At 35.9% G+C, this 25,447-nt stretch overlaps 1 protein-coding gene across 12 annotated transcripts in view; it reads right to left on the bottom strand.

Annotated features, from left to right (window-relative positions):
* The window catches only part of POSTN (periostin), a 32,582-nt gene extending 17,184 nt beyond the window's left edge, over positions 1 to 15,398 (bottom strand). For 3 of the 12 annotated variants that reach the window (XM_021377403.1, XM_021377417.1, XM_021377448.1), the window contains exons 1-12: positions 15,021 to 15,396; positions 13,480 to 13,578; positions 8,179 to 8,243; positions 6,722 to 6,879; positions 5,930 to 6,094; positions 4,926 to 5,072; positions 4,265 to 4,406; positions 2,805 to 3,017; positions 2,492 to 2,626; positions 1,497 to 1,645; positions 805 to 941; positions 10 to 140 (exon numbers count right to left, since the gene is read on the bottom strand). In XM_021377403.1, the coding sequence (XP_021233078.1) occupies positions 10 to 140; positions 805 to 941; positions 1,497 to 1,645; positions 2,492 to 2,626; positions 2,805 to 3,017; positions 4,265 to 4,406; positions 4,926 to 5,072; positions 5,930 to 6,094; positions 6,722 to 6,879; positions 8,179 to 8,243; positions 13,480 to 13,578; positions 15,021 to 15,142 (1,663 nt within the window). In that variant the 5' untranslated portion in view covers positions 15,143 to 15,396. Of the gene's footprint in view, positions 1 to 9; positions 141 to 804; positions 942 to 1,496; positions 1,646 to 2,491; positions 2,627 to 2,804; positions 3,018 to 4,264; positions 4,407 to 4,925; positions 5,073 to 5,929; positions 6,095 to 6,721; positions 6,880 to 8,178; positions 8,244 to 13,479; positions 13,579 to 15,020 lie in introns of all 12 variants that reach the window. The other 9 variants (XM_021377394.1, XM_021377424.1, XM_021377389.1 and 6 more) reach the window with 6 other exon arrangements.

Raw genomic sequence — 25,447 nt, 5'->3', positions numbered from 1 at the left:
GTTACTTACTTATCAATACAGCCTTATCGTCATCAGTCAAACCTTTAAAGGCATCATTAGTTGGAACAAACAGGGTCCACGCTCCAGGCCGTGACAGAACATCATCTAAATCTGCAGCTTTCACCAGACTGAGGAAAACACTGTTTAAAACAAACAAATCACAAATACATTCTTTTTAAGTGTAATAACTACACTTAGGCCCAGGCACTTAGTTCCTTCATTTGTCCTGAGAGCCCATCAATTTTCAAACACTCCCCCTATTTCCCAGGAATAAAGACAGTGGTAGAAAAAAAAATGAGGAAAAAAAAAAGGCTCTCTTAAGAGTAGCATACTGAGAAAAAAAAAGGATTTGAGAAGTAAAAATATTGTCAGTTTGGATCAGAGCAGAACTGAGGGAATAAAAAACCCACAGATCAAAGAGATGAAGGGAGGATTACAATGGTAGTTGCTCTCTCTGGAGGATCAAGATATCTGAAGGCAGGGGACAGAAATATAGACTGGGAATGTATGAATCTGTAAACATTCTGCACCGATATGGGATTGTATCATTGGTTAACTAAACCTTCAGACTGTGCTGCATTGATAGCTCTCCATGTGCCATCCAATCCCTTTTATCCTCTTGCTCCTCTCTTGCCTATTTTGCAGTAAGGAGCTGTTTTTAAGGAGGTAATAACCTATTTCCTGCCCTCTTTGCACCCCAATTATCCAGTAACCCATTGTTCACAACTATTTCTCAGTCCAGCTGTGCTGTATATTTTGCTACAGCCTGTAGCAAAATCTCAGCACTGTCAAGATGCTGCTCACCTAAAACGCTTATCATTTCTCAGCATTTCATGCAAAGATTTTTCTGCTGGCTTGATGATCTGTCTGAAGACGTGAATAAAACCATTCCTTCCTTCTTTACTTCCTCTGACCATGCATGAATTTTCAACACATACAGCCTGATTAAAAGAAAAGTGATAATCTCAAATGTACCTATTCAAAGAACATCTAATGATTAAATTAAAACATTTAAACATATTCAATAAGTGAGACGGTTGTGTATTTCCCAACTGGCTGCTAAGATTAAAATTAATTTTTATCTGGATTTCCAAAAGTCATATTATATTGTGTTGCCAGGAAATCTGGTATTGTTTGAGAAAGCAAAAGTAACAAAACCTGGAGTTAAAGTTAAAAGAATGCAAATGTTTCCAAACTTAATTTTTTTTGTTTCCTTTGGGTTTTGTTACTTAGTTATAAAAATTAGTTTTATAAATTTATAGCTGAGTGCCAAGTCCTGAATTTTGTATCATTTTTCCAAAAGAGTAGTTTATACAAAATTCTACAGACAAAGATTGAATTCTCATTTTCTTCCTAGTTGGAAAGTTTATTTTTTTATTTCATAATAGTGGCAATGGTAGATATTGTAGGTTTAATTCAGCTTTATTTTCTGTTCTTTCATACATTTTCCATTTTGTAGTTAGGATGCATACTGCGAGAAAGTTCCATTCACTTACTGTGCGGTACACAAACACTCTTAGCAGTTTTCCTCCAATTGTCTCCAGCTCTTGTCCATTGTATAGTTCATTGAGCCCAATTTTCACTTTTATAATGTGATTCTGAAGAATTGTCCTAAGAAGCCGTTGATCCATCTGTAAAGTGTCATCTACAACACCAATCAGGTCATAAATTATAGTTATTTACACTGTGATCAAGTGAGAAGTTATTTACACTGTGATTCAAGTAAGGTTAACTGTGGACATATGTATCACCACCATGGAAATACTGAATCTTTATTTGAAATGCATAATTTAAGACTTGGAAAAATATGTGTAAACAGAAAATGAATTGTTAAACATTTTCTGTAAATTATCCTTTCTCAAATTATGAAATAACATTTTGACACAATCCTGACTAACTACTAGAAACAAAATGGCTGATGATTTTTGTGTGCCAGCTGTATTACTGATGAACTTACTACAGATTTTGCTTTCTGAATTTGCACCTGAAATCTTTCCCAAATTTGTTTCTGTGGGGCTGAAAGAAAGGGTAGGATGTTCATGTGGTCATTCCTGCAAATATGTAGACACGTTTCAAAGAGCATTTCTATCAGTTTCTCTGTGTTTTAATGGACTATAAAATACCAACCTCCTTTTATAAATTTTGGGAGTATAAATAACTAATCTAAGATAAGTAGTGTACAAGTTAAGAGAAATGGTAGTTCATTAATATCATTGCTTTCCCATTACATATCTGTGCATATTTTGTGTCTTAGAGATATTTCCGTTAACAAATGCTACCACTAAAAATGCCATGCAGCCTAATGGTTACATTTATTTTGTCTTTCCACATGGTGTTCATTTTGGAAGGATAGAGTATCTATAATTCTCAATTACTGTATTTCCTTGGAACATAGAACAAGTGCTGGTAATTATTTGGAAGACTGTCAGAGTATCATGAATTGTTCTTGTTTATTTCAAAGTTCAGAGCATAATCTTGTAAGGCTACTAACCTGAGAAAGCATGATTCTGTGGTACCAGGAGGGTGTATTGGCCTTCTGGTCTTAGAGATGATGCTAGTCCTAGTTGTGTCACCAGGTCTGTAAAAGTAGTCTGCTGGGCACCTCCAAGCTCAATGACTTGCTTGGCTGCAAATAAAAGAGAAAGAAGAGACATTTTAAAACATTATTATTTTTTACTTTCCTTTTCCTTATTTGGATTTTCCATGCTTTCATAACCTTATCAACAAGAATGCATGTGAAGGAATCTGGGTGGGATCAGAGGAAACATCTTCAATTGCGTAAATTTGTCATGGACATTACTAACCAGAATCAGGAATTAGCACACTATCAATGAGGTGGATAACACCATTGCTCGTTACAATATCTTTGCGTTTCACCATCTTCACTCCATTCACAGTAAGAGTTTCACCATCACAGCCAACTTCAAGTGTGTTTCCTTCCAGGGTTTCATAGACAGCTCCACCCATGATCGCTTCAGAGCACTGAACAGTATTTAAAATATGGAATTTCACAAGAGCTGCAGGGAAAAAGAAAAAACTTTGTATACAGATGTTTGGATATATAGATTCATATATTATAGAGTCATAGAATGGCTTAGGTTGGAGGGAACCTTATAGACCATCCAGTTCCAGCCCCTGCCATGGGCAGGATTGCCACCCACCAGATCATGCTGCCCAGGGCCCCATTCAACCTAGCCTTGAATACCTCAAGGGATGGGGCAACCACAACATTTCTCAGCAGCCTGTGCCAGCGCCTCACAGCCCCCTGAATAATTTTTTTTTTCCTAAAATCTAACCTAAATTTCCCCTCTTTCAGTTGAAAGCCATTCCCCCTGGTTCTATCCCTACCAGACCATGTAAAAAGTCAATCCTCCTCCTGCTTTTAAGCTCCTTTCAAGTACTGGAAGGCCGCAATGAGGTCTCCCTGGAGTCTTCTCCAAGCTAAACAAGCCCAAATCCCTCAACCTTTCTTTATAGAAGAGGTGCTCCAGCCCTTTGATGCTTGGTGTACTTCTAACTGTACTAATTAGACTCCTTTTTTTTCATTTTAGCTAAAATACATTTTTTTCATGAGAGACAAATGTTAGACAATGCCAGTTAAATTTAGGTGTCTACTTTTAAATTGGTGATTGGGCTAACTGCAGGATTCTTAGCCTTAAGTGCCACATATTTGTGTATTAAAGTGTTCAGGAGAACTGTAAATAACTTGTTACTTAGCTTTCTAAATGAGCACAATTTAGGTCTGAATTGATCACCTATGTGTGTAGGCAGTTAATGAAATTCAGTTGGAAGCCAAAGCTCAAAATGCAGAAAAAAGGAATGAAGCATCTTCTGTCAACAATGTATTCCAAACATCTGAATTATCCACTTTATTCCATTAACTGTAAATGATCAAATATGTGATCTTAAAACTAGAGGGTTTTAAAGATCAATATCTACTCAAATGAAGAGTTAACATCATACAATCTATTGATCTTCTGTATGTTTACAGAATCGGTATGAGGACAACTACAGCAGTTCTAGTTAGCTCTTCTCTAAAATCAAAATTAAGAAGTGAAGTAAGCTACATGTTCATTGAGATAAAGCACTTCATTAATAAACACTGCTTCAAACCCTGATGTAGCTCATCAACTACTTCCAATTATCTTGTGATTTTCCTGGCATGTTCTTAATAGGTCCTGAATAGGTTCTTCAGAGGATAATGTAATTTCTAGTTCCTGATGTACTAACCTGTATTTCTCTCGTCCACGAAAAGTTTACATACCTTCAGAAGCCACCTTGTCACCCATGATTCTTTCTAAGATTGCTCTTGGAAGACGCTCAAAAGCTTCATTAGTAGGAGCAAAGACTGTGTAATAACCAGGCCTTCCAAGAATATCTAAGACATCTGATGTGATGGCAGCAGCCTGAAAAATAAAATCAGTTATTAATGCTGGTCATTTAAAGCATTGCCCAAATAGCTTAGCCATCTAGGCACAGGAAAACAAAACAAAACTAAACTAAAAGCTAACATATTATGACTCCTAATTTACATTTCTGAAGTGAAATTTTATTCTTCAAAAGTAATGTTGAATTTACACTGAAAGATAGCATTGCTAAAGAGAGTTCACAGACAGCATTTAGCACAAAATTTCTCCTGTGCTTTCACCTAGTGCCCAGGGGTCTTTAATGCAAGACTGTAATGTGAGTTAGAGAAAGATGTGTTAAAAGTGAAATTACAAAACTGAATAGCAAATTAATTATTTGGGTAAAATGTGCCTTGCAATGATAAGTTACCTCCTTAATTTAGCACATAGTGAATCACTTCATTTGATTTACATTTTGTCTTTTAGTAAATTAACCCTTCATACTTACAGGCATAAAACACAAATAGAAAAGAAAGAAGAAACTACAATAAAAGAATGTTTCTAATTTTGTCCACTTACTCTGAGAGATGAAAGATCATCCTCAACTTCAATGAAATCTTGAATGGTATTTCCAACAGCAGTTAGGACACGGTCAATTACATGAACAACACCATTGGTAGCAATCTGGTTGCCGTGGATGATCCTGGCACAGTTAACTGTCACAACCTACATATGAGGAATTGAGTAGTAGAAAATTAATGCTTATTAATTTGATCATATGCCTGGAGTCTGATTCTTGCAGAATGGCAGTGTATGTACTGTGAAAAATGTGTTTGTCCTTTCAGTTTTTTTTTTAAACATTAAGTAAAACGGTGCAAGATTTAAAAGGCTGATTCAACTCTTCTGGAAAACATTCAGCTAGTGGCTGACTAATGCAGGCTACACAGATTTCCTATTCATGTTTTATTTGCCATTACAATCCTTATTTTTCATATTTGCTTACCATACCTGTTTCATACAGTTATTATATATTCTGTTAATTGATTTAAACTGTTGTCCAGCATTAATATTTTCATGCATTTGAGACAGGGACAGGTGACATGACTGGGAGATTTTAGCATTTATAAAATAAAATTATTTCTGGAAAGTAATGGATATCCGCACACTGCAAAATTAAATGTTTCTACCATGTGCTCCAATTCAAATAAAAAATCAGATGTAATTAAAAGACCTGATTTAATAGTATTTTGTAAATACATGAAGACTGATAGCAGATTTTGCTCTTGGATTTATTATGACGCTGTATTTTGGCCACAAAAGGCTTAATTTTTAGGAAGAAAGTTCATTCTCATTTGAACTTTGACATTTAAACAGCAAACTGTACATATTCAGTAATTTTTGGTGATCAGCCTGCAAAGAAAACTGAATTTGTTCAAAAGAATATTTATTTATCAGTGACAAATGAATTGCTAGATACTAATCTTTCCATTTTCTATTTGCTTGGCTATAGAATGAAATAAAAGAAATAGCAGTGGTTAAAATAGCATTATTATATTATAGAAGACTCATGTGAATGGACTTACCCCATTAGGATAATGGTTAATAAGCAATTTCTGGCCATTATACATGGACACCAGTGTCATGCCATTCTTAAGGTCTTTTGTCAACATGCGCTTGTTTACCATGTGGTGGTGGAGAGCATTATATAGTTCAATATTCACATTGTCAATCAAATTCCTGTGAATTTCCTGAAGAAGAAAGGCAATCGATTAATTTGAAGTTTCAGTTAGAAAGATGTACAAATTGCTTAACCTTAACATATACTATCAAAACAATTGACAGATACTTCCTGTTAAGAAACACATGACTTCAATACTTAGCAATCCAGATTTGTTCAGATGATGCTTTAGTCTAATTTGATTACAAATTGAAGACAAGAAATCTCACCATAGGCAAATCATTGAAGGTGCTTTGGTTCAGTATTTATTTTAACTAAAAGCATTACTAAAAGGAGGACATGTTAGTCACTGATCAAAGCATGATTGTAGTCTACATTATGCAATTGCTGGAATTCCTGTAGGTTACCCCAAAGCTATACGAAGACTAACAATATTAAAATCTGACATGCAAGTGCTTAAGTAAGAAACATTGCTGCTTAGTATTCCTGAAAATAAATTCAGATTGTCTAGCTTCAGTAATGTACGTTAAACAGGTACATTCCTTTATTATAACTTGTCTAATGTCTACATATAGCTAAAATCTCATTACTGTTTGTAGTCTAGGTTATAATAAACTAGTTATTGCTAGTTTATTAGCTAAAACGACATTACCTGAAAGAGAAATACACACATGCACAAATGCGCACAAACACTTACTGAACTTAATTGCTCCCAGGCTTCATTACTTGGTGCAAAGAAAGTGAATGAACCTCTTCCCTCAATCTCTTCCCTCAGCTTTGACATGTCAGAATACTGCTGAGTGGAGGTAGCTCCCACAATACCAAGAGTACCGTATACATGATCAATAGGAGCAACTAAAATAGACATCAGACAAAAATACTGTAAATACTTCAGCCAGTTTCTCACAACCAAGTCCACTTTATTTCTTTTGTTTGGACAAGTGTATTGCCTTTATGAAATTGTTTAAATCAAAATTAAAACAACATGCTTGAATTAAAATTCCACTGTCAGTGCATTCTAAATTCATCCAAACACATCTGCTTGTTATTTATTTTCCAGTTTGTTTAATGAGCTGAAAAAAACAGATCAAACAAAACCAGATATTGTAATGTTTTCATTAAAAAAAGATGTCTTGTTTTGTGCCAAGGCTCATATGGAATGGGAGCCTATCCATTTGGGACCTTTGAGAGAGGATATGAGTCAATTTCATCTGCAATCTCAAAAATTGCCAAAGTGGGTCACATTTGGGCACAATGAGCTAGAATTATTCTTGTGAGGCCTCTTCCAGTGGTTGGCTTGTGTAGAGACTGATTCAGACAAAGAGCAAGAATGACCATAATCTCACAGTCAAAACTCTGCTACATGAGAATAGGATGCGTATCTCCTAATTCTAGGCATCCACAGGTGAGGTACTGACATGTGAACTAGCTGTCCTAAGCTACTTTTACAGTCGTGGAGAGGAACAGGAACTTCTGGAGTATGCCTGACCTCATTCTAATGTAAACATCTAAAGTGAGATGAATACATCTAAATAAGATGAACTCTGCCTTAAGATATGCTTAACTGAATGTAAAAGATGACCTCAGATAAGGGTTATAAAGTGATGAAATATATGCCATCTCAAATTATCCTTCCTTATTGCAATAAGGGTTATTTATGCAAAATAAAACAGCAAAAATAGGAGAAATTAATCTCTACCTTCATTTTCACTCCTTGTTAGTTTATCTAAAGCCCATAACACACTTTTTGTTAGCGAGATTCAAGTCTTCTCATGAAAATGAGTAAACAGAACTTTGATATGCAACATTTCGTGTCCTAGGTTTCTGATCTCACTAGTATGCTATGGGTTACTCTGGAGAGGGAGGGGAACAGGAATAGAGGTTCTCCTTCTGCAGTTTTGGAAATAGAGAACTCTGTCACTTCTATCCAATCCAGTAGCTGGAAGCAGCTGGGGAGTTCAACTTAAACCGCAGGATCAAATCCAATGCAGGCTGATTTTCAACTGTAATGACAATGTACAAATGAAACTTTGCATTCTCATGCAGCAATTCTTAAAAAGAAGCAATGTTTCCTCAAGCTGACAACCTCTGAAAGTCTCATTTGTTGCCATGCTTCTCATATACTGACTCATTCATATGAAAATAAACTAGTACCTGCAGGACATCCTCTCATACCATCCATCTTCATATAGCCAGGACAGCACTCATATAAGACAGTTCTGTAGAATATACAAACAACAATTGTATATAGACTTTAGTTTTCAGCCCCATTTTTAATTTTTCGTTATTAATTTTACATTGCGAAGTAAACTTTCTCCTAATCTTTTTGCCTTTTTTATCATTCAACCTATTCTGTATAGATTACGAATTGATGTTTTACAAAGTGTAGTCATTAAGCTTAAATGGTAGAAAGAAACATGGAAGAGTTTGCAGAGTTATGAAAAGATGAGTATCAACAGAAGAAAATTAATTTGATGAGTCTATTTTGAAAAGATTAGGTGGGATTGAGGGAGGGCAAAAATCAACACAGAGGGGATAGTGAGAGGAACTGGTAGCAATAGTGTCCAAAGGGAAAAAAAAATTAAACAATATAAATTTAAATGACAAAACTGTATGAGGTAACCTACAGTCTGGATGTAGAAATTTAACGGATACTTCAGAGAAGGTCTTGGGGATTGTATGGTGAAATAAACTAGGAGCAGAGCCTCAGTATACCAAGGAAGACTTTGAAGATGCTCGGGAATGACAGAGATAATTAATTAAGTACAGATATAAAGCAGGTCACAGAAAACAGTCACTAGAGACAGGATAGTTGGACATGAGGGAAAGTTCCTTGGTAAATGTAGCAAGGATGAAAACCAGATTGCAACAAATCAAGCCCAGAGTTAAAAGAGTATGTCATCACAGCATATACACAATTTAATAATAGAGCAGACAAGGAACTGTTCAATAAAGATGTCAAAATAAAGATGTACTCCCTTTCTTGAACATGCATAAGCTATACATAGCAGCAAACCAGGGCTAACTGATATTTCTGTACTGTAACACTCAACTTTGTACTGGATACCTTATGGAATGTGATATCTTTTTAATTAATATGACAGAAACAAAAGATCTACCATAGACTTTCTTGACAAATTCTCTTCTTTTACAAGATAGTGCAAGCTCGCAAAAAAAACCACAGAGTTATTACTGTTGATTCTGGCCATACAAGGAAAGTCAATAAATTGTATAATCTTATCGAGATCTAAAACATATTTTAAACTTGCAGACTTCAGACTTCAGATATTTCTTTTCAAATTATGATCTGCTGTGGACGGCAAGGAAAATTTGCCACCATGGTCTTACTAACAGTATTATTTTTATACATGTGGCTGATCTCAGCAGTGAAAGAGTTCTGAACAGGAATTCCTTGAAGATTTTTGCTGAGTCTTTACCATAGCATTCCAGCTTTTAAACTGTAGACTCTGATCACAAACATATTAAACTGAACAACTTACTCAAATGAAAAGTTGGACTCAGAAGCATCACTATCTAATCTACTTGAAGAGATTTTAAAAATGAACTCAGACTGGAAGAGCAATAGTGTTACAAACCATGATTTATAAAGATAGGATTGGAAATCTATAATTTACAACAGTCTGATATAGATGTTCACTATTTATGATTTAAAAAATAAACACACAACATTTCATTTCTCTGTGCTAGGGAAATATGTAATAAACAGATACACACATAACATTTTCACCTTTTTGGCATGTGCCTCTTTTCAGCAAATGAGCCATATATTCAAAATATTTGTACAGTTCTTTTTAATGTATTACTTTCTTTGAGGCAGTTTACTGAATGGCTATTTCCTAGAAATGCAAGATGAACAGAGAGTTTAGGCTACAGATTTTCTAACTAATAAGGAAATTAAACTTATAAACTTTCACCTTCCTACCAGCTGTAGCTAATAAAAAAAGTCATCTGACCAAAGTCAGAATATTAGCCCGACTGTGTGAACTGCTTTGTCATGAGAAAGTTGTTTCCACAGAAAAAAAATATCTCTCCCTCACCCTTTGAGCAACTATGAGAGACTGCAATCTTAATTAGCTTTTGGAGGAAGAAAAAAAGGAGTTGTAAGTATAGCATAAGACATGGCAAGTTTAGTCATTTTACCATAACCAACAATGACACAATGAAAAGCAGAAAATTGGATGAAAAACTTAGTTAAGAAGATGTTTCTTCAGCCAAGCATTACAAGATCAGTGCCTTTTTTACCATGTAACTTGGTATAAAAAAATCACACTTTTTTTTAATCACTGAGAGTTACTGTAAGGTTTGTTTTTTTTTACAATATTGATATTCCCTTATGGTTGACCACAATTAGAAGATCCTTGTATCAGTTATGCTCCAGATGTAATGAGAAGGACGGAATGAAAGAGTGGTCCATAAAGAGGATCCAAAAATAAGATTAGAATGCTATAAAACCTGATGCAAGATGGTTTTTCAGTACCACTCATTTACAGACACAGTATACATGAGAAGTGCCAACTCACAAGGTAAAGTCATCCCCATCTGTATCACCCTGCTAATATAAGATGGTGTCTAAGTGAAGAAAGTAGGGTTTGGGAATTTTTTTGTAAGTATTTTTTAGTACTAAGCTGTCTCCACTTCATCCCAGGGAATATATTCCAAAAGAAAAGAGAACAGAGCTAGACTGTCATATATTTTTGTTATTCTTGGTTAACAGAGAAGTATTCAGCTTATTCAGATCAGCTCTGTGACTCATCTGTTTCTACTCCTTGCTGGCATGGAGATAAAATACTGTATAAAAACAGTGGAACGCTTTCTGGACCAACAGACTTTGATTTTAGCACATCTTTAGCTGGTATCCCACTTGGAAATTTACAGGAGTGTGCAGGAAATGTAAACATAAGAAACTGCCTTAAATTAACATTTTATATAAACTATATGCAAGTTATGCAGGACTTATTAACACAGAGATATTAACATGAGAAGAGCCATTGTCCTTAGGATTACCATTCCTACTAAAATAGCCTCTTTAGTAATGGATTCACATCATATTTCACACATTCATATTTTGTGAGTACAGAGAATATAACTCCCAATAAGAGCTAAGAGTAAGTTTTAACAGACACTCGATTAAGCCACAAAAAAGTCCATGACTCTTCTTAATCTCATATATACTGTTTTCTCCTCTAGTCTGTCTCTGTGTGTGACTGTACAATGGTAGGAGTGTTAAAACAGGATGGAGATGCTTTTGTGTTTCTCATTATCAAATTCTACCCACTGCTGCTCAGTCTCTTCTGCTGGTGTGCTGTACTGGTTTCCTGCTTAGGGCCTGACAAAGACCCTGAAAAATGTTTTTCAGCTTTGTCAGAAAAGAGAGTAAAGTCATGTATGATTTCATTGAATCATGTATGATTTCACTGAGTCCAAACTGTCTATAGTTTCAGATTACTTTTCCCAACACATATTAAGAGAAACATTTCTCACTGAACAACTCATTTCACTTCTGGAGCTTAGCAAAGCAACGTGTTCCTTTTCAGATTTGTGCAGAGCAGACTTCTGCTCACAGGAAGACATGACATCTATCTAGGAATAAAACCACAGAAGTAATTTGTTTTCCAAAACTGACTTGAGAATATCCAAATTGCATTTTTAGGAAATAACCTTCTTCCTAGTGTGTCTGTAGTGGAATAAAATGTAGTGCCAAAGAAGTTAGTGGTATGGCAGACTTTTCTCAAAAGGTGAAATATTTTGGATGACTTGCAGCATGACCACTGAAGAAAGAAGGAAGTCTGTATTATAACGCCACCTGGAGGAGCAGGAAGGATTCAGATAAAGACTATAAACCTATGAGTACTAAAAATCTGAAGGCAGAAATGGGGCGAATGACCACACACAGTCTAGTTTGACTGGAAATTAATCACTATGATATGATCATCAATTGCCCAAACCTTCCCGATATTTTTTACAAAAAAATGGATTCTAACCTGTCTGGAATTACTTAAAAAAAAAAAAAAAAAAAGTAAAAATAAAGCAGAGAGGGACTGATTGGGTAAATTACCTGGAAAGTTAATTATAATTTGTGCCATTTCCACTCTAGCACAATGCTGTTATTTTCTTCCATCTTCTTAAAGAAGTAAATAATTAGTAATCTGATAAATTTTACAATAGCAGAAAGCATAGGGTGACAACTTGGATCATGAAAACAATCTCTTCTTGAGCTCTGATAGGGACATGGTATCATTCCTCACGTCTAGACTGACTTTAGAATTCAGACTTCAAAGCCATGGCTGTACATGAAAGGAAAGACTGTGTTGGAATCTGAATCTCACTGTATTGGATATTTAACTCAGTTCCATTAATTTATGGTATGTAAGCAGAGCAATGAAAACATTTTCTCAGGAAGAAAATGGGAGAAAACTTCCTCCCGATACCTCTTTCTTCAGTCTTTTCCCTAAGGGTCCTTTCCAACACTATGTTATGACATATAATGTCTTTTAGGAATCTTAACAACGCAAACCCTCTAACAGCCAACAGAAGTAATGGAAAACACAATACAAGCCCATTTCAGATCTTTGCCTGACTACTGACTACAAATTCAAGACTAATTTTAACAGTGCAAAAAATCATTAGTGGGGAAACAAAATTAATGGGGAAACAAAAACAATGATTTCCTGTGACAACTGCTGAGAACATTATACAAGTAATCATGTATCAAGAGAAAATGTGGTTTAGTTAGAAAAATACTAGTTCATCGCATTTGCTAAACAATGTTGAATTACTCAATTTTAAACCCAACTGGTGGGGCAGACCATGTTCTGGATTGGGATTTTTGTACGTATTCTTGCTCTGAAACCACTCTGTGGCTGATACAGAGGTAGTGACTCTGATATTGTTGACACGTTTTTTTTCCCCACAGAAAAGGCAATGGCTTTTATTCTGGAAAAACGTGACAACTGAAATACAGAGATTCGAAAAGGTTGTGAAACTCATCCAGACTTATTCTGTGTTCCCAAGAATCTTTTTTCTCTTTGTGAAAAGGTGTGGTCTGAGCACATAACTGCTAGTTGTGCAGAGTTTTTTTCACAACTGCCTTCAGGCCCCTGGGTAGGTCACATAACCTTGTATCTCCTTGTGTTTAGAGTAGACTTACGTAAACTTTAGTCAGAAAAATATTCCTGAAACTAATGCTTTGAAGCCCATTCAACTTCAAAAGCATTACATACCATGCTGTCATTTTCACACCTTTTGTGATTATTTTTGGCAGCAATTACTGAATCCAGGAGGTTTTAATTAAAGGAAAGCTGAAACACTGTAAAATTATGAAGTTAATTCTTCCTGCTTTTGCATTTGAAGCAAATATTTAGTTTTGCACTGAGAACAGTTTTCTAATTGAACATTATCCTCTTTCAGTGGGTGTTTCTAACAGCAGATACTTACGCTTTCTTTCCACAGATGGATCCCTGGTACCAGTTTCTGCAGGTGCTGAAGTATTTCTTTTTGGTTCCCATAACTTGCTGAAGGGCACAGACATTTGGGCTATGGATGGAGTGAGAAACATTTTAAAAAGAAGTCTTTATACATCTTTGGAAAAGTGCTATATAAGATAGCAGCAAATCCAGTTTCTGTTAAGCAAGAATGAGAAATGAACATCTGGCTTTAACTGCCAGGGCAGGTGTGCGCTCAAGCAAACACAGTGCAAGTTCTCAGGTCTGCCCGGTTGGGTTCCTTGGTGAGTCTGCCCTCCTGGTGGGGACAGATGATTCCCCTCTGGTCTGGCGTGACCCTCTGTCTCAATATATCTTACATTTCTTCATTCCTCCTGGGAAGTGAATTAATTACCAGCCACCAGGTACTTAGCTGCTAACACCATCAGGCTCTTTTCATTAAAGCTTTTTTCTTGTACACATTTGTGCAGCTGAAGGTCATGGGGAGATAGGGAAGAAAAGTGACTGGCTCTTTATGTGGAAGGAAACCCTGTAAATCAATCAGCTATTTTGATTACTATCCGTTTGGAGAACTGCAGGCACCTAAGTAAACATTCTGGGAATTACTGGGGACCAAAGGGTAAACTGGCATGTAAATAAAAGGCATCACAGAATTCAACCAAGGAAAACTTTTTACTTAGCATGGTAGTGTACAGAAGAGGAATTTCTTAAGAGCAAATTCCATGGAGCAAAGGTGTTTTGTCACTAATTTGTATAATTTCACAGTACAAAAGTTCATCAATTCAAGAGTTAGAACATACGCTTTACAACAGTGGGAATGAGAGAGGGAGAGTGAGAGAGAAAAGGAGGGACGGAGGGAAGGGGAGAGAGAATTCAATAAAGGAAGGCAGACAGGATGGCGAACAATTCTTTTCACAGAACAGTTTTTACTAAAAATGATTGGAGGAAAATATGTTGAGACAATTGTTTCCCTGACACCAGCTGTTCAAATAAGTTCCATGTCTCTGAACAGCCTGGCTTGTGAGCGTTGGCTCTGGCGTTCCCTGCTGAGCAAGTTGCCGCTACCCCAGCGGGAACAAAAGTTTTACACAGAGCTCCCAGTGTCAGACAGCATTAAAGAACAGTTCATGATTTATTCATTAGGACAGAAAAAAAGCAAGCAAATGTTGTGGAATAAGTGTCAATTCTATCCAAACATTGGACAATATATATTAAACATATCCCAAGCCCCATTATATTAATCATGAACTGTAATTAAGTTCAGTGACTCTAGAATGTGTGCATTTTGTCATCAAGAAATGGGGATTTAATTTTTTTCTAGATTTTGTGAAGTTTTACGTTATTTTGTCTCCCTTTGAAACTCCTCAGAAAGCTTTTAGTCTAGTTCTTACAAAATTTAGAACAAAAGTATTTCTTGAACTATAGGAAGAACTCAGAGTGTAAAAAATCACATTTAATATAACATGAGAAGAAAGATAAGAATAACCGTTTAGAGCCTCCCTTTTAAAATGCAAATAAACCCCCCATACTTACCCTTGGTCGCGTGCCCTTATTCGACTATGAGTTAAAATCTTGTCGTAGTGAGCAGATGCAGCTGCTTGTTCAAAAGCAGACAAGAAAAATGTGGAAAAGGTGAATAATAAAAAGATCTTCATCTTTAGTCCTCTGTTGCTTCTGGCAAGTCTAGAAGAGAGAACTGGCAGAGGCTCTGGAGGGCTGACAATTTATATACATGCTGGAAGGTGGTGGGAGGGAACCAGGGAATCAACCTGAAACTTTGTACCACCCTCCTTGGAGCAGCAGCTTTGGCTGCCAACTTCAGTAACCTAAATTATTATCATACATTAACCATATGAACAGATCTTTTTTTTTTATCCCTGATTGACTAATTTCTTCCTCATTACAGAAGGCTTAGCATTTTATTCTGCTGACACAACAGCAGAAGTTTGGGAAGTTTAGACGTTATGATTTGGTATTTATAGCACTGAAGCATCCAGAAGTTGGGATCACTGCGTGGCTCTGTTCAAACCCAGATGAAGTTTCTTCCCACTGCTTTCCTCTGTTTTCCATGTCCTCATAGTTATCAGCTCCAAATTCTTTAACTAGTGAAGCTGATGAAAGTTCCAGCCAACAATCTGTTGTCAATACTCTTGTCAAACAGCATTTATGCCTTCAGGAAAAAAAAAAGGCTATGTTAACACACATACTGATTATGAAGCAGTTATACAATCAAACAGGCTATTTAAATATGTATTTTAATTCTAATTGTAACATTTACTATTGCAAAAATGCCTTTATTCGGAGCCTCACATATCTCAGAAATAAGAGTATCTGAAAATTTGAATAAATACTTACTTATACCCAATAGTTGGTCGTTGGGAGCCTCTAGTGAAACAGATGGAAAATGTAATGCTGAGCTGTAAATGAGGGAAATGAAGCAGAAAGATGAAGTTGTGAAGAGAGGATGAAACACCCAGCAAAGTGGCAGTCTTAAGGGACAGTCAGTGTTTGGACTGCAGTCCATGAGTTTACAATTTTAATGTCAAGAAAAGAATCTCCCATTGGTATAAAAGGATTTGTATATGAATATAATTTCCAGGTATATTTTGTCTTTTCAGATCTGCATAAAAATACATCAGTTTTAATGCCAGTACTTTGCTGTGGCTTATTCCTCCAAAACAGGGAAAATAATTATATGAATAACTGGAGATGAATGCAGTGTTGGACTGACATAGCTGAGGGAACCTCTCATTACAGAACATAGACAAATGAAACAAAGTGCAGAGGCCACAGACACTGACTATTTCCTATGTGTACAGGTGAACATTATTACTAGGCATAATACACAGACATTGAATGACCTAGGATATCACCATGGCGCTTCATGTCTTCTAAGGTTAAGAACAGGTACATTTGGTTAAACGGTAAAAAGGCTTTTTACTACTGCAGCCTGTATCATCCTGCCTATAAATGACTCAAGAGTAGCTGAAGGCTGTATCAGCTGTGTGTGAATTCACACAGTCTTGCTGAACCGCCATCTTCAGATCAACTCACAGAGGTGCTGGGTCAACTATATAACATAGTATTACAAGTTTTAAGAGAATGTCACTGCTGTGCTACTTCTATTCCTCTTAGAGCTCTTTATCTCTTCCTAGTCTTTGCAGCAAGAAATGCTGTGAGAAATATCACCTCCTGGATGCCTAGCTCTGACATTTAGAGCTGCTTCTAGTAGGCCTCAGTTGATTACTCATTGCAGTTCTCATTCTACAAACAAAAAATTAGAAGATATTCTCTTAAAGTAACATGACAAGCTTGAGAAAGTCACAGCGTTGTTCCAGTCACCTGTCTTCTCTTCTCAGAAGTGTTTCTCTCCTGAATCCCTCGCCTCTCAGCACAGCACAAATTCTTCTCTTTCACATACATCCATGTAGCACAAAAAAAATGAGTAGAAACTAATGCTGCTGCACACACTGAGCCTTATAGGTATCTGTGAAAGTAATATCTCCTATTTATTCCCATGGAAATTACAACAGATATGAAGAGCACAATAACCTATTTGATAGGACAAATTCTCAGATACAAAAAGTTATTTTTCACTAGTGGATTGGCATGGATGAACTGATTTAAATGCTTTTCTTTTTGTGGTGTGACAGCTGTGTATGGCCATCTGGAACATGTCTTGTTTTTCAGGTTGCTTTCTCATTGTGCTCACATCTACTGTTTGGTCTTCATAAACATTCAACAAGCGTTGATGAATGTCAATGGGTTCCATTTTTTCTGCATGGAGGAATTCAGTGATACACCATTACTTCATATGCACTACCATGTCAGACACCATTCTGTCAGACTGCCCCTCTGCTGCCATCGGTCGCATGGCACCAAAATGTAATGGGATATTGGTGGGAAGGTTTCACCTCTACTGTCATACCACCATTATCCACCTTTGATGTTGTGAGCTGACATAATAAAATAGGAGGTGTTACTCTTGGAGCAGCCCTCATACAATATTATGTATGATTAAAGAAGTAGCAACCTGAACAGGACAAGAATTTCCAAAATTTTCCAGCTTTCTGATCAGTGAACTAGTTTCATATCACATAGAAACCCATTTATTAATGTAATTATCTCTCTGAGGTTTAGAGTGAGTGCCCAGGCAGATAAGGCTTTAATTCTTAAACTGGTAGTTCTTATTAATATTATTGTCTCTCTTACCACTTTTCTTTGATTCTGATAGGAACTGGGCATAATGACAGCAAACATTAATCCTCAAACCATTTGTGCTTCCACTTCTATATAAGCAATGCATATTGATATTAAAAAAAATTAACATTTTCAATTTTGAGATATGTAAGAAAGTCTGATGGATTGCTATACGTCAAACCTAATATCACATGTGGTGGCAGAGGTGATAGGACAGCACAGAAAATGGCAAATAAATGTGCAAATATTAAATAACCAGATTAACAGGTTATTGGCATTAAACCTTGTAGCAAACTTAGTGACATCATTCTATTTAATGCAGCAGATATTAGCTAAAAATGAGTTAAAACAGAAATAAAGTTCACGGAAATAAAATAGCATGAGGAGAAAAATAATAATCATAATCTTAACTTTCTGAAAAACCTGAATAATTTGGTGAGTGGCTCAAAAAATGCACAGAACCTAGAATGGACAAGGCTCATCTTCATCTGGATATGACTATTTTGAAAATCCTCGAAGAAATGAAAGCTGCACAGTCTTATCATTTAAAAACTTATGGGGAAAAAAGCATCAAGATAAAACAGTCCAATTACATGAATGCTATTCCATATCTATGTTTATGTTAATCCAGATATAAAATCAGTAATGAAACCAGGCCCCTCTTTTTGCCCATGAGATAATAAGTTTGCTAGATAGCACACCAGGGTAATTATTTTCTAATTTGAAAGTTAAAATACTGTTATGACTAACCAGTTCTTTTTTTCATTTGTAATCATTAATACTTTTTTTTTAATCTTTCTTTGGAAAGATGGTTATCCCACCAAGTTTTTTCTTCCTTTTGCTACATACTTTGTGCAATCACAGATATAATCACAATATATAATATTCAATCACAATATAGTACTTACTAAGGGATGTGATGTTGAAAATCTGATTATAAAATGCATTAAAACACCTAATGTATTCTAATGATAATTGTAATAATAGGAACATTTTATTATCCATGGCAGAAATAAGGACAAGTACAGAGCAAGTACCGACTTTTATCTTCTACAAAATTTGAGTACTATCAAGAAGAAAAGTGTAAAGTACCTGTTAATGTCTGAATATTGTTACTTGTATTTCTCTAGAGACCTCTAGTGGAGATAATTCTGTAATGGTCATTTCCTCAAAACTGCTCTAAGCGTTTACGACTTTTTGAATGACGAAGAAGTTTATTTCACTGTCCCTAAAGTTTCATTAAACCACATAATATTTCCTTTTGACTATTGAGGGATTTGAAGAAGCTTTATTATAATCAAGTAAGTGGAGCTTGTAGGTTTTAACTTGTAGATAATTCTGTCGATGACTTGCAGAACTTTAGCAAATTAGAATAGTAGGAAATGAAAAGTTTTTCTAATACTATTCCCACAGTTAAAACTTGAAGACACTCCAGATTATTTACAATGTGCATGCATTTGTAAGTATTTTGCTTCTGCGTTTCATAACTGTTTGTTGTGTTTAGTTTGTGGTGTGTTTGTGTGCATAGTGGTTTCCCTGGAAATTTTGATTCAGCAAATTTGGGAGTTTTGCCATTAACTTCACTTAGATCAGAAATTTACATCGGGAATAACCTGAAGTGTTTCTTCTTAAAAAACAGTTTACTGTTTGGAAAGCCATTAGTACGCACTGTAAGAAACCCAAAAATCCATTCTCCTTAGGGACAAACCAATAGTTGACTGTAACAGGTATATAAGAAATTCTGTGTTGATAAAAACAAGGTGACACACCTTAGGAAGTAAAGAGTTTAGATGTACAAGAGTACAGTGCTAGTCACAGCTGGGGCACATGGCTTCACCATGTATCTGGTTTACATGAGCATTGTAAGGGAGATGCAGTCTGGGAAAAACTATTTAACACCTGATGATTTACTGCAGCATCACTTAGGAACCCTTTCAAACACAGCTTGAAAAAGCATGTAAAAACTCTTCCATTTCTTTAAGACTATTTAGCAGATAACCACCAGGATAAAGATCAAAAGCATAATCTGTTTAATTCAGTACAAATTGTACCTTCTGGAGATTTAGGTCAGATAATTAAAAAAAGATTGTAAAAATGGACAGGGCACAGTAAGCCTGGCTACCAAAACAAACTACCAAGGGAAGAGAGGTCCCTAAGTGTAATGAAGGACCCAGCATTGCTTAGATCGGATGCAGCTTGGTTTCCACACAAAGTTTTATACTAGCCAGGGTTGCTGAATTTCAAACTGGGGAGAAGAAGGCTTGATAATTATGTAGACCCACAGAAATGCAGAGCTATTAAGTATATAAATAAATAAATATTAATAAAATGTTAAGGGAAAGATTCTGAAAAATAGAATCAAACTTGGTTTGACTGAAGGCAAGATCCAAGATATAAAATTCCTCCACTATCATCATTATTCAGATGCTAATAAGCCTCCATATGTTACCTGCTTGGTTTTGATCACATCAGGGATATAACTTAGAAAGGTATCCTAAATCTTTCTGTAAGATCTTCTGTAAGATCTGATGTTTTTTGTCATGATCACTTATCAAACTAGGATTCAGCTCAAAGTCAAAGCTAGTCATCTCAGCTTCCCTTATATCCCAGATGAAGAAAGGATAATTAAAGTTTTAGATAAGGATGACTCTGTAAGTGCCTCTCTCCTAATCTTCTCTGTTAAACAGAGAAAGTTAGGTTGACTAATTAGATGTCTAAAATTTAGACAGCCCAGTACAACATTAGAAGAACCCCACCATTTGCATCCTCTCTTGGGTGGTTTGATTTTAGGGGATAGACGCTTAGAAACATAGCATGTTGGGTAAGATTACTTCATAGTACCATACCTTTTCCAGTGATCCAAGGGGTTATTAGCTTTTTGCTCTGCTGTTTCTCAAACTGATGACTAGCTCCAGTGGGCCTTTTGCTGGCATTCTGTATTCAATTTTATTAAGGTCATGCTATTAATCATAGCCACACCACACCTGCAGGAGCTAATTAATTTTCCTCCTTCTGTTGGGTTTATTTATTCAAATGATTTTAGACTCTTCTTATAAATCTCATTGGGTTTCTCATTGCCAAGCAAATTACAGTTAGAATCTTCTAATGTTTCCCAATTAATCAGTTCTTCCAATCATTATGTTGCTATTGTCTGAAATTAGCCTCCCTTGTCAAAATCTCTCAGTCAACAAGATGTAAGAAAGTTAAAACAAATCCCAACATAAGTATAGTTCAAAAGAAACCAGTACTAATTCTGGATGCATTTTACTCTGTTAACTTACTGCAAGACTTAGACAAGAGACTCTGCTTCTAAATACTGCTTTTTATTATTTTAAATTTAAATTTCAATTTACACACTTTTGCAAATGACTTTTCTCTGCCCATTTCTACTATTTTGTATTCATATTTAATTCTTCTACGTGCTAGTCTGTACTCAAGAGCTTAATCAACATATTAAGCAAGATGTTTAGCAAAGTCATTTTGTGTTATTCTTCCCCATTACTTCCACCAGTGACTGCATGGCACAGTATATGTATGTATATGAGAAATAAATCACAAACAGCATTGCTAGATGGAGTTACACAAACATAGCTGCAAGTCAGCTGAATTTGGGATGGAAGGAAAGGAGAAAGGAAGACTCAAAATTGTAGTTATTGTGAGTCAGAGCTGGACATACCAATATCTCGGCTCCCACAATATCTAAGGAAAGACCTATTCCCACAAATCCTTGGAAACTCTAATAGTTTAATTATTAGGGAACAACAATAGAAGCTCTAAAATCAATCTGATCCCTTAGGAAGTGCCTTCTTATGTATATTGGGAAATTCTGCAGTCCTAAACATCAAAATATTCTGCTTTCTCTGAGTGTTTATTTACTGATGAAGTTATTTGCATATTGCATGGGTCATTATGCAAGATTCTGTGAATTTTATAATGTTATTGGTTATCACTACCTCTTGCATATTTCAAATAGCCAGTCAAATCTTGTTTGGCTGAAGGCCAAGGCCACACAATGTTCTCAATTCATGTTTTATATGAGCTCACCCCTATATATTCAATTCCATTTCTATTTTAACTTTCCCAGACACAGAACTTGATCATGCAGAGTTGCTGCCATCTCATCTGACCACCTGCCATGACCATGAACTCGTGAATATGCAGGAAACGTTGGAAAAGTGCTGCCCTTTGAAGTTGAAGTGAGCCTTGACCATGGGCTAATGCCCCATAGTGCCTGATGTTTCCCCTTGTTTTGACAGGTCTCCCGGGGCTTCCCTTACAGCTTTTGAGACTGTCTAGCTCTGGAGTGATAACAAACTAATGATTTCTGTGTATATTGTCTACTTCCTCAAACCATATCTGCATATTCAGCTGAGTTACCCTGAGAAATGCTATAAGCATTTTGCCAGTTCCTCCGGAAATGTTGATTCCTCATCCAACAGCAGGTGATGCTCTTGCCACGGGCAAACAGTTCAATTCTTACTCTGAAAATGAGCACATCGTCTGATAACGCAGCTTGAGATATGATTCACAGTATTAGTTCTTGTACTTATAGAGCACATGGTAAGTGTCACCAGCAGACTGAGATAAGAGGTGAGCGAACCAATCAATAGGAGTCAATAAGTGATTCAGGCAGCAGTGGAGTGTAGCATATGGCCCCGAGGATGCAGCAAAAGCCTCCATCAAGGATGATTTTGCTCTCTCCTGCTAATATTTCAAGACTGCTCTGGTATTAAATGATACGACAGTGAAGCACAGTGTGTTTCCACATTGTCTCTTCTTTACTGCTTAAAAGAGAAAAAACATAGGCAAACAAAAAGAACACTCACTAGTCATCCAGGACCATTCAGTTTATTTACTTATTTAACACATTTCCTTGCAAATACTTTTTTTGGCGAACGTTTGATATGACAGCAAATTGTCAGCAATATGCATTTCAAATCCCCAGTTAAATACTCATTTCCTCTGCTGGAAAGCTTTTATGGATTTCAAAGGTCACTCAGTCCACTCCTGTGCACATGAAAGTTACCTACTTCTAGTTAACCAAAAGGTCATTCATTGTAGTGTCTGCACGATCAGGAAAAAGTAAAGAGAGGCTCCCAAGAAACATATTACAAAACAGTAGCAATTCCATCTATTTGAATCTTGTGGCGACTGCTCTCAAGGTAAAAATCTGAGCGTCTTATTATTTGTAAATTGTACAGTCCTGACTGCTTTGAGTTCTTCCTGTTACAGCTTGCAACCTAAAATATGTAACTTCTAGGGCATTAAACAAAACCATAAGAAAGATATTGGAATTAATATGAAGGGTGAGGGCGTGGTCACTGAGAAAGCTCTGCACGAGAATTAAAAATGTAAAAAAAAAGTGAATAATCAGCATTTATGTTGCCTTAGACCTTTCAAGTTTGGCCTTTAATCACATCAGTAACGCCACAGTAATAAAAGCACTGGTATTGCTTTGCACTGAGTATAATGTAGAGAGATTTAGATGTGGCTACAAATGAAACAAATATTTTCAGCTTTGGTAAGGTGGTGATGTTAAACACGTGAATAAATGGCATTCAAGAAGAAGTGAAAGTAAGGACTGCTAAAATAAAGTGGAACTTAAAAGTTTAACTTGTTGAAGTTGAGCTAGTGGTAGTGAAATGTATGGGATGGGGATGGATTTGATATTAAAAGGCAAGTTTGTTCATGATTTTTTTCTCAGGTTTCAAGCAATGTCATAGGAAAATAAGTGTGAAGTAAAGGATGGAATGGTGTACATTGAATATGGGAAAAATGGTCAAGGCATCTAGAGGGATTTTTTTGACAACTATCTGATAGATTTATGAAGATTTCAGGAAATAGAAGTTTTAACATTGTTGCATGATCCAAACGTACTTCCACTTCCAGTTTTAGATTTGAAGAAATGTGCTTTGATTTCTGGAGTCACTGCACAAGCTAAACATGACTGATTACTAATAATGCAGTGATTAATTCAAAAATAGTTTAAGTACAAATGCAGAACATTCTCAAGCAAATTAATGAAAGTTAACATAATTATTTTTAAAAGAGGAAAATTCCTTATAAAGTTCAAGTTTTAGGAGTTGCTGGATGTTCAGATCTTCCACTGAAGCTGTTCAGGCACTGAACTACGGGTTCTCACTCCGTGTGAAATATCTGGCCTGACATTCAAGTTTCTGTTCACATCCCAGATTGGAAATCAAATTTGCTGAGCATGACTAGATACACTGATTTCCTTCACATTTACATTCCTACATAACCTGTTGGGGTTCTGTACTTTCTGGAGTCAAGGAAAAGTGGCTGGTGCTATTTCCCTAAAACCAGCGATGGTGCGTGGTACAGATTTTAGGGTTTTCTTAGTAGACAGGCTACTCTATTGTAAGTGTAGAAAGAATAAAAAAAAAAACTCTGCATCAGAAATTCTCCCTCCATTAAGATTAATTCCAAAAAGTAATTAGTTTGTCTGAGTGCTGAAACAGCTTAAGATTCCTTTTTCTAGGAAACAAGGCACCTTTTCTAGGAATTGCAATAAGAACTTAGGTTTTTGACTTTTAGAAGTGATGAGTTCGCTCGATAAATGCCATAAATTGTTCTGATAGTGAGGACTCTGTTCAGAGGTATTGTTTCATACCAGTGAGGCCCTTCACTCGATTTACATATGAGTGCAAAACAAAGCACAATCAGAAGGACAGCAATAATCTGTGTCCAGTCTCTCTCTGCAGTTCTGCCATACAATGTGATAAGCTGGGTGAAAATATAAATACTCTTCTGGCAAAAGTGATGAGACTGTCTTCCTCATGAATATCTTAAAATACACAAATTGTCTTCTGAAGAGCTAAGTCAATATGAGAACATAAGTACTGTCTCCTTTCTGAAACAGATTGTATTAACTAGCTTCAAGGCTACCACACTTTTGCCTCTATTCAAATTTTAATTACATTCAGCAAAATACTTTTACAGAAAAAAAATATTTTTCTCTTCGTAGATGAATATGAGTTTCAGAATTAGATTTCAATTCCGCAGGTCACATGAGCAGGTTTATTAAACTGTAAAACATTTCAGAGCATGCAGAGACACGTTTGCTCTTTACTATAATGTCCAGATGTACTTCACCATTCACAGATCATTTTCATTTTCAGTCTTTCACAGAACATGCGACTTTTTACATGAGGTGATATTTACTGCAGATTTTACTATGTTCAGTTTAAAGGTCATGACTTTTAAGACATAATTACAGAAATAAAACAAGGCAGAGTATAATCTACCTTGACAAATCAGTACATCTAATAATGTGAGGTTAGAGAAAACCGATTTTCTCCTTGATATGGGGAAAGGGTTGTGGAAAATATTAAATATATCAGTATTCCATTTTGGAAGGAAAATGGAATCTTTATGTATAATGTCAGACACATAATTATTATTTCAGTGGTTCAGTGGGTTACCATAGCAATGCAACCCAGTGGCTTTTGATACACTTTATTTAGATCAACCACTGGGGGAGGGGTTACTGCATTCAGAATCAAGCTTAATCAAAATGACAATCAATTCTTTTCCTTAACTACACTGTGCAATCCATAGCTTCACCAAATTTGCCTCTTATTGATTATTTACAGATCCATCTTTTGAAATCATTCTTGTATGCAATACTTAAGACATCAATATATTGTGGATGACCCAGAATAGATTTCTCTAGGTTAGGAAGAACAAAGCAAGCATCAATAAAAGATCACATGTGTGGCTAATTAGAAATCATTCTTGAA

The sequence above is a fragment of the Numida meleagris genome, chromosome 1, assembly GCF_002078875.1.
Source record: "Numida meleagris isolate 19003 breed g44 Domestic line chromosome 1, NumMel1.0, whole genome shotgun sequence".
NCBI classification, from domain to species: domain Eukaryota; kingdom Metazoa; phylum Chordata; class Aves; order Galliformes; family Numididae; genus Numida; species Numida meleagris.
The sequence above is the reverse complement of the archived record's forward strand: the minus strand, read 5'-3'. Positions and strand labels throughout refer to the sequence as shown.